General features: G+C 39.9%; 3 protein-coding genes across 3 annotated transcripts; 1 reads left to right on the top strand and 2 right to left on the bottom strand.

Annotated features, from left to right (window-relative positions):
- Positions 1-1,596: 1,596 nt before the first annotated feature.
- On the bottom strand, positions 1,597-2,510 carry LOC9641761 (adenylyl-sulfate kinase 3). Its single transcript, XM_002960219.2, has one exon. The coding sequence runs from the start codon at positions 2,487-2,489 to the stop codon at positions 1,773-1,775; it is 717 nt and encodes a 238-aa protein (XP_002960265.1). The 5' UTR covers positions 2,490-2,510; the 3' UTR covers positions 1,597-1,772.
- An 80-nt stretch (positions 2,511-2,590) lies between these two features.
- Positions 2,591-3,705, bottom strand: LOC112346504 (probable serine/threonine-protein kinase DDB_G0276181). Its single transcript, XM_024675579.1, has 3 exons — positions 3,603-3,705; positions 3,447-3,551; positions 2,591-3,374 (listed from the first exon to the last, which is right to left on the bottom strand). Exons 2-3 carry the CDS (start codon positions 3,541-3,543, stop codon positions 2,632-2,634), a joined length of 840 nt encoding a protein of 279 aa, XP_024531347.1. The 5' UTR covers positions 3,544-3,551; positions 3,603-3,705; the 3' UTR covers positions 2,591-2,631.
- Positions 3,593-5,374, top strand: LOC9641760 (pentatricopeptide repeat-containing protein At4g02750). Its single transcript, XM_024670676.1, has one exon. It carries the CDS (start codon positions 3,593-3,595, stop codon positions 5,372-5,374), a length of 1,782 nt encoding a protein of 593 aa, XP_024526444.1.
- The last annotated feature ends 4,327 nt before the right edge of the window (positions 5,375-9,701 follow it).

The following is a 9,701-nucleotide window of genomic DNA, read 5'->3' as shown; positions in this document are numbered from 1 at the left end:
GACCATGGCAACAATTTTAAGCTGGACTTAAGATTTTACAGAATCTTATAAGTGAGAACTATGAAAGTAAACTATAAATTTTGATTCATTCAAATGTAAAGTGTCTCACTTACATTGCCATAAGTGATGCAAACAATGTGTTTGTTTGGCTTATATATTATACACCCGTAATGTGTGTTCACAGTCTACACTCAAAAGTAAACAGTAAAGGACTTATAGTTTGTATGTGCTTAAGGATGTACCAACAATGGATGCTCACAAAGATATGTCAATGTAATTTTCATGATTGTTACATATGTCCTGATGAAGCTAGCAAATTGTTTGGTTCGTTTCTTTGTATCCATGCATTGCTCAAAAGAGCACAATGGAGCCATATAGAATCTATATTTCAAAAGAAAATAATAACCATGAGCATGTGCTTTCGATATCATTATTCATATGTAGTGTTACGCTTATTGCCATGTGCAAGAGAAAAACTCACTTCAATTGTGAGAAATAATGCTATGTACATAGGAAAAATATGGTCACTATAACTCACAACTCGCAAATAAAGAAATTGTTGCTTACATACAATGTATGTTTTGGAGAAAAAACCATGTTTACATTCAATCCTTGAGAAATCATGATGGCTGGATTGAGAAAAAAAATCACATACCTTACTGCAACATTCTGGTGAAGACAGCCACAAGAAAAAACTTGCATTTGTGGCCAACTTCCAATGATCCTAGTCAATGTCAATGTGTGACCACTAATTGATCCTTGCACTCTACATGCACAATGATGCATTACAACACCCATAAATGTGAGAAAAAACCTCACACTATAATAGATGATACTGTAAAAATCCTGGCTACTTGCTATATGCTCAAGAGAAGCCAAGAGCTCACAAAAGAATGTGCCATGTAAATGTGACTCTGAGGAGTTAAAAAACCCTCACTTTACCCTTTCTGATTTGGCAGTCCAATGTGTATTTACCATATGGCATGATGATGTGGTGGGACCCTATGAGAACTCATCCAAATGCATACATATACACATCACTTTCCAATCCCTACAGCAATTTAAATGTGATGTAAGTAAGTTTGCAAATTTTGTAAAAAGTAACACTAAAAATTCACATGGACTATTCTTAGGTTTGGGAACCATCAGTTTTCCCTTTGCCATAATTGTCTCATCTTTGTATTGTTCCTATTCTTTTTTAAAGATAAAAACTAATACTGTCTAAAATTTTAGCTTTAGTAGAAGCATTCAAATTAATGCTGCATCAATAATCACAAATGGAACTTCCAAATAATATCAAATTAATCCTAGTAATCATATTAAAGGAATTGCCAAATTCATTTATAAAATTTTCATTAGAAATCCCTGCCACTATTGTTAGTGTATGATAATTAATCTTCACAAACCTTGACCAGCTACAAGATCTTATATTTATCTATCTATATAATTAGTATCAGAAAAACTCATGAAAATAGTTCTTGAAGGTTTCAATCTAAACCTAATACTTTTGAAACAAAAAATCTCTTGCAGCTCACCCTTGTTGCACAATGCGGTATCTTTTCCCGCGAGGTGATCACAGCCTGGCAAAAAAGTGTCAGTGATAAAATGGAACGTTCTTTATTTACTTGAATCGTCAGCCTCGCCAAAGCAAGGCTGAATCTTCCCCACATCTTTCACTAGAAACATAATAACAATCGTTAGTTGTGTGCGTCATGTCTACAAGGAGTAGACATTGCAACTTATTCTCCCACTGATAAAGCAGGCGCTCTCTGTCAACAGCTCCCATTCGCGGCGGCGGCGGGAGCTCCCGCGTCCCCGGAGCAGTCATAGCTGGAGAGGAAGCCGTGCTGGGCCAAGTAATCCACCACCGTCTGCGCCATGGAGTGGAGCGAGACCGCGGAGCCATCCCCGGCATCGAAAGCTCTCAAGCAAATCTCCGGCCGGAGCGGGCGCTCGTAAGGATCGTCAATCCCCGTGAAGCCCTTGATGACGCCCGCCCGCGCCATCCTGTACAGCCCCTTGCAGTCGCGCTGCTCGCATACCTCGAGAGGGACATCCATGAACACCTCGATGAAGCTGGGCGATCCGACCGAGGAGCGCACGGCGTCGCGGTGGGATCGATACGGCGAGATGAGGCTGACGAGGGTGACCAGCCCCGCGTCGGCGAAGAGCTTGGCGACCTCGCCCACGCGGCGGATGTTCTCGGCGCGGTCGGCGGCGGAGAAGCCCAGGTTGCTGTTGAGGCCGTGGCGGACGTTGTCGCCGTCGAGGACGTAGGCGAGCTTGCCCAGCGCCGCCAGCCGCGTCTCGAGCGCGCACGCCACAGAGCTCTTGCCGGAGCCGCTCAGCCCCGTGAACCAGACGATGCAGCCCTTTTGGCGGAGGAGATTGCTGCGCTGGATCTTGGTCACACACCCCGCGTGCCATTTGATGTTGCTGCTGCTCGGGCACAGCGGCGGTGGCGGAGGAGTAGCGGCGTCGCCGCCCATCTGATCTGCCCGACCTAATCGATCGAGAATTTCTCCTTCTTTTCCTCAACAAAAAGAGACCAATCCAGGCCCGAGATCTTGGAGAAAGCTAAGAGAGAGAGAAGAGAGCATCTAATAATACCATTATAGCCGTAACAGGATTCTATTGACAAATCCATGGCCGGGCACAAGCCATCGCGCAAACCATCGCCACCACGTAAATGCCCAGATCCGCCGAGAGCGCCGCCGTGATCCTCCTGGCGGCCAGGAAAGCGTCGATGGCGTCGCCCCACATCCCCGGGATTCTCACGCCACCACTGTTCTTAAGCCTCGAAGAAAGTATCGTCGGCGTTTCCTTGGTGGTGGTGGTGGTGGTGGTGGTGGTGGTGGTGGTGTTCTTGGATTTTAGCAGCGCCAGGGCGGCGACGAGCGCGATGCTGGTGGTGAAGAGCAGCATCGTCGGCTGGATAGCGGCGAAGAGGTTGTAGTCGTCCAGTTTGCCACCGCCACACTCGGCCGCCGTGCTCTGGAATGCCACCGTCACGGCGATGGCCACCGCGAGGATTGCTCGAGCGAGCCTCGAGGACTCGATCGATGACGAGAGTGCCTTCCATGGGGAGATCGATGGTGCTCCGGACTTTGGCGAGGAATGCGTGGGAGACGGGTTTGCTGCTGCTGGCTGATGATCCTGGCTAGGTGGTCTTCGCGTGAGATCGAGTTCTTCCAAACCTTTGCCACCATTTTCCTTTCCAGGATCCTTGTTTTGCTCTTGCTGCTGCTGATCACCGGATTGATCGTTCAGGGAGCTTAAAGAATCTTCCTCGATTTCTTGTTTTCGATCCAAGGAGCTGGCTGGTCTATCCTCGACCAGCTCTTTCTTCGTCAAATCCTTCTCTTTCTCCTCATCTACGACGAGAAAGGAAAGATCTTCAGCTGGACCCAATGGAATAGCATGATCTAGAGAAGGACGGCACTCACCCGGCACCAGAGATTTGGATTCTCCCGTAATGAAAGCCAAGCGATCAGCGCCGCGGCGAAGAATCCTCTGCCGCCTCGCCTCCCTCGCCTCCGCCATAGCTAGGGCTACACAAGAAACACACAAGAATTAAAAGAATTTCTTCTGTATGATCTTGCCTCGATCGCTCCAGAACGAAATCTCGCGGGCCAGCTACCACCAACGGACATCCTTCGTCACGCTCCTTCGCCAGTGCGTCAGCTCCAAGAATCTCGGCCATGGCAGGCGCTTGCACGAGCAGATCGTCGATGCTGGCTTCGGCGGCGACATCCTCCTCCAGAATCTCCTCATCCGGATGTATGGAAGCTGTGGATGCCTCGAGGAAGCCAAGGCGGTCTTCGATTCGATCGGGCAGCGCGGCAATGCCTTCTCAGGCACCGCGATGATTTCCGCCTATGTGAGTCACGGCAAGCTCCCCCAGGCGCGAGAGATCTTCGACACGATGCGGCAACGAACCCCAGCTTCTTGGACCGCGATGATCACAGCCAACGCGCAGGACCGAAATATCGCCGAGGCCTCGAGCCTCTTCGACCAAATGCCGGAGAAAGACCTCGTCGCCTGGACTGCGATGCTCACGGCGCTAGCGGACAACGATCGGCTGCGCGACGCCAGGATCTTGTTCGATCTCCTGCCGGAGTGGGACTCCGCGGCCTGGAACGTGATGATCGCGGCCTACGCCGCCGCCGAGGACCTAGAACAATCCCAGCTCCTCTTCGCGGCTCTGCCGATCAAGAATGTCATCTCCTGGACATCGATCATCGCGGCGCACGGAGCCTGTGGCGAGATCGATCGCGCGAGGGCGATATTTCGGAAGATCCCTGCGCGCACGGCCGTCTCCTGGACCGTGATGATCACCGCATTAGCCAATCTAGGGCATTTGGACGAGGCGAGGTCCGTACTAGAGGCGATGGGCCACCCAGACGTGCTGGCGTACAATCTCCTCCTCACGGCCCATCTCCGGTACGGTAGCCTCGAGCAAACAGAATCCCTCTTTGATGGAATGCTGGAGAGAGACGTGGTTACCTGGAACACGATGCTCGCGGCATATGCTCAGGCCGGGCATCTTGATCAAGCCCGGAGATTATTCCAGCACATTCCCGCCAAGAACGTCGTCTCCTGGACCACGCTGCTCGTCGCGCTCTCGCATAGCGGCAACTTGGGCGGCTCCAAGGACCTCTTTGATCGAATGCCCTCGAGAGATCTCATTGGCTGGAGCGCAGTGATCGCGGTCTACTCCCAGAACGCGCAGCTTGCCACCGCCCTGGAGCTCTTTCTCCAGATGCCCGACCACCGAGGAGTTCCCGCCTGGAACGTTATAATCTCCGGCCACGCCCAGAGCGGCCACGCCAAGCTCGGCCTCGAGCTCTTCCACCGGATGCTCCTTCATGGCCTGGATCCAAACCGGATAACTCTCACCAGCGTTCTAGCGGCTTGCTGCCACACTGGAAACTCGAAGAGCGTCCACGCCTTCTTCCTGTCCATGACCTCCGACTTTGGCATCCTTCCAGTCTATGATCACTTTCTGTGCATGGCCAGCCATCTCGGACGATCCGGGCTTGTCACCCATGCCGAGGAGCTGCTTTGCTCGATGCCGTTCGAGCCGGATGCCATCGGCTGGATCACGCTCCTGGATGCGTGCGTGCGTCACAAGGACGTGAAGCGCGGCGAGAGAGCTGCTGATGTCGCCACAAAACTAAGTCCCGGACGAACGGCACCTTACATCTTGCTCTCCAACTTGTATGCCGCGGTCGGGGACTGGGCCGGCGTTGCCAGAGTCCGGACGACGATGAAGGAGCTCGGAATCGGTACCCAAGATCCAAAACAAACTTCTTCTTCCTCTTCTTCGTCCTCCATGGATTTCCTCCCCAATCGAGAACTTGTGTTGCACTGAAAGAACAGGATTGCTGGCTCCAGTGTTTCTCCTTCTACGTTCCCTGTCACATTTGCCAGATGTTCCCAATGCATATATGGTATGTTAATTCCTAATGGCTGAGAAGCTTCATTTGGTTCACTAATGGATTCTTTCCAGCATACTATTCTACAATGTAGATTTATCTTTCACAGTACAAAATACGAAAAAGATGTGTAATTTCAAAATAGTTGTAATTTATATTTTACCAATTTATTTAAATAGAAGGAAAATTTTGGATGAGATAAATTTAATTTTAACAGATTTAATTTTTTTTGTTGGCAAATCTAAATTTTTTGTTTAAGAATATAATATTAATTTCTAGTGAATTTTTAAATGCAACCAACATTTTATTTAAGGATTAACATCTTTCATATAACCTATTCTAAAGTGTTTTTATTTTCATATTGTTTTTGTCAAATTTTTAATAAAAGACAATTGTAGCTATACTTTTTCTTACGAGAAGGGGGTTGATGTTTGGCTGCTGTATAAAACTTTGATGGATACACGTACCAGCCATTCGAATTGCGAAGATTGGAGCTACTACACCAGGCCGTCCATGTCCTTCAAAACCAGAACCGGGCCTGACAAGGCTTTCAAGAGCGAGAGAGGCTTTATGAAATATATTTAAAGTTTCAAAATTTATTTTCAAAGAATAAGATTTTATACTTTTAATTAAGTTTTTAATTTTAATTATAAAAAAAATATCTAACACAAAATTTAAAATAATTTTAATTTAATTAAAATACTTATAATGTTCTAATTTTTATAAAATAAAACTAATAATTTGTATTTTTTTTTTTGTGATGTTACAATTAAAAACTAGCTGTTTAACATTATATTCTAAATAAATTAATCAATATATTTTTAAAAAATAGTATTACAATTTTTATATTATTTATTTTATTTTTACTATTATAATAGTTTTAAATGGATGAAAAGTGAGATTTTTATATACATAATAAGATAATGTATATAATGTAAGAATTAAAAAGTATTAATAAAATAGCTGGATTTTATTGAGTTCTTTCATAATGTATATTATAACATTATTTATGTTATATATTATTAATTGGATTTTAATTTTAACAACTTTCTAGAATTTAAATATAGATTAGAATTTTTAATTTTTTACATATGAAGATACATCCTCTATATATGTAATAAAGAACATGTATTTCTAGAATTTAGATTAAAATAAATTTTATTATATATATTAAAATTATATGATATAATGTTTGTAAATAAACATATGTATTTATATACCCTAACTTACTAATTATAATACTATAATATATATACCATCCATTTTGTTTGTCCATTCTTGTATATAAGAAAGAGTATACACTTTAACTAATATATTTATTCTTATATCCCAAGCACTCACATTGGTAGAGGAAAGTGGCACTGTAATTTATCCCTAAAGGCAAAGTATTTTGGCAATGCTTTGCTTTAGTGGTCAAAATCTTACTTTTTGTTCTTATTTCTTCATTCTTCTTGGAAATTTATATTTGTATTAGCTTTTTTGCAAAATCTAGAAATTTAATTATCATTGTATTTCTTTCTTTTGATCTTCATTACATTCTCTTTTCCTACTATGCCACATTGTCATCAATTAAGGAATATATCACTTGAGGCTGCTAATGTTGTTCCATTGGATTAAACTTTTGGTGTTGTAATATGTGACTTTATTAGTGGCCATTGGATCAAACTTTTGGTGTTGTAATATGCGACTTTTTTAGTGTTGTGCCTGTCTTTGGTGTATTGGTGTCTCTAACTTTCATAAGACATTATTACATAACTTGTCTTATTCTTAATGTTCTACCATTTCTGTTGATATAAAGTGTGATCAATGACACTAATTGGTGAATTATGGATGATGTAGTCCAATTCTTGGAGAATGTTTGAGGATCAAATTTATGAGAAAACAATATATATAAACTTGAATGGATTCTAAAGTGAGCTTAATTATTATAGAGATAGCTTTAAAGATGAAATGGACATTTCACAATATAGGTGTCAATTTTTTAATCTACCATTTAATCTTTTTTTTTTACCTTCTACTCTTTCCCAACCTTTTTTGGCTTAAGCCACCTTCTCATTTCCTAATGTTCCTTCCTCTTTTGTAATATTTCCTTTTCCTAGCATATCAATCATGTTTAATTTTTATGATTTTCATTCTCAATCTAGTGTTAATTTGAGTGTTTTTTATCCTCCTCATACTAATTTGAATGTTAAGTATATACATGAAGTTGAGAATCTTGTTTTTGTTTCTTTAATAAAGTTTTTGATCAGTTTTGGTGTTGAGTATTCCTCTATTCCAAGGATTGAGTCACTTTAGTTAGAGTTTCATGAATGCATATGTTTAATTGTGAGTGCCACTAAGAACCTTTGTATTATTGTTACTGCTAAAAAGTTTATATATTCCTTTAAAAATGTGGACATTTCTATTAATTTTCCCATCTCAAATGTTGAGTTGTATGTTAAGAAGGTTGAGTGGTGTGAATATTTAACTTTTATTGTGGTGGACGAAATATTTTATAATAGGAAGTTCTTTATTTTCTAAGTTTTGAGCACGTGTCCTTCTTTTGATTTCTTTATTTCTACATTACTAACTACTACAAATTACTTTTCTAATGCTTCTTTATCCACTTTTTTCTTCTTCTATAATAGTTTTTCCTTAATTTTTCTTATTTTCTCTTTTTTGCTTTGATACTTTAAACTTTATTTCTTTGGAGAAGGGGGTAAAGGGAATGGGGAGGAGTTTGGCCCCAATGATGGAGTGAGGACAAGTGAATATAATGGTAGAGTGAGGATGAATGACATAGATCGTGGAGTGAGAGTATAGTAAGTCCAAATGGCACATTCAACTTTAATGTAGAGTAGTCAAATGAATGCGATAGTGAAATAAGGCTAAATATAGATAGTAGAGTGAAGACAAGCATAATCAATCCAAACAAAACTAGTGTTTCAAAACTTTTTTTTCCTTTTAGGAGGGGATAATGAGGATGTGGAGGATAAATAGAGTGAGTGTAATCTCCCATGTGTGGTGTTAAACAAGGATAGAAGTCATAAGTCTGAGTTAACACAGATCTTAGATATTAACTAAAGGCCATAAGTCTAAGTTAATAGTTGTTCAAAGGATTATCCACAAGTAGACTTGAAGTTAGGATGTATCATTTGTTGCAATGGCATTTTATGGACTATAGTGGTTTTTGAAATCTCTTGCTTTTGTTCAAAGTTATGGTTTCATAGTTGGTTTGAGCATTTAGCAATTGCACACAAAGTAGCAACTAATACATTAGGATTCTATTGGATTTTTAAATTCTTGTAATAGTTTATAATCACTTAACAAAATGTCTAAATATTTCATTTAACTTATTATCATCTTCAAAAGAAGAGGATGGTGTAAGGTTTATAAATATACATATGTATATACATGTATTACCTTGGCTAGGTAATATACTAATTATAGTACTATAGTATATAGACTGTCCATTTGGGACTAAATTTTATCCATCCATTCTTGTATATAAAAAGTGGTCTAAACCCCAATTAATATACTTATTTCTATATCCCAATCACTTAAAATGAGATATTAAATGATAATATTATAATATTTTTTTAAAAATCTCATATCCAAGAAATGATGAATAATATATTCATTCACTAAAACTTCAAACGTTCTTATCTAGAATTATAATTAAGTACATAAATCTTTCAATAATTTTCATTTACCTTGTTAATTAATACTTGAATATTTGGAATTTTTATAAGTTATTGAGATTCTTATATGTTTTTTATAAAATAAAAATAATACTACTAGAGATATCATTTTAGTTAAATACTAAACCAATAAAGTAAAATATTATTCCTTCTTTATTTCTGGGATTATAAATGCCTGTATAAAAACTTAAAATTATTTAGTTCAGCTCTACAAGATCTTTATATTTAAAATATTTAATTTGGTGTTAAGAACTCTATTAAATTAAACTCTTCAATATACTGATTTTTATATTATTATATTATAGTCAAATTCATAATTTTCAAATTACTAAAAGATAATTTCCTTATAAATCTAGAGAAGAAGTCAATGATTGTAAACTTCAAACTCATATAGGTTCTAGCATAATCCATAAGAAGGTAATTTTTTATAATTACAGTTTTTATATTGTATTAAATGTCTAAAAGTGTATAATTGAATAATTATTTTATAATTACTTATTCCCACATACCTAGTCTCTTTTCTTTGTAGATAATATATTTTTATATATTAATATATATTTTCTATTAAGTTTTATTTTGTGAT

The sequence above is a fragment of the Selaginella moellendorffii genome, unplaced genomic scaffold (genome assembly GCF_000143415.4).
Source record: "Selaginella moellendorffii unplaced genomic scaffold, v1.0 SELMOscaffold_0, whole genome shotgun sequence".
Taxonomy (NCBI): Eukaryota; Viridiplantae; Streptophyta; class Lycopodiopsida; order Selaginellales; family Selaginellaceae; genus Selaginella; species Selaginella moellendorffii.
Note: the sequence above shows the minus strand (reverse complement) of the source record. Positions and strands in the feature narration are given on the sequence as shown.

Coding starts and splice junctions, on each gene's coding strand:
- LOC112346504 (XM_024675579.1), bottom strand. CDS start 3,543: ATGGCGGAGGCGAGGGAGGCGAGGCGGCAGAGGATTCTTCGCCGCGGC. Junction 3,375..3,446: donor ATCCAAATCTCTGGTGCCGG/GTGAGTGCCGTC, acceptor TTCTCGTCGTAG/ATGAGGAGAAAGAGAAGGAT.
- LOC9641760 (XM_024670676.1), top strand. CDS start 3,593: ATGATCTTGCCTCGATCGCTCCAGAACGAAATCTCGCGGGCCAGCTAC.
- LOC9641761 (XM_002960219.2), bottom strand. CDS start 2,489: ATGGGCGGCGACGCCGCTACTCCTCCGCCACCGCCGCTGTGCCCGAGC.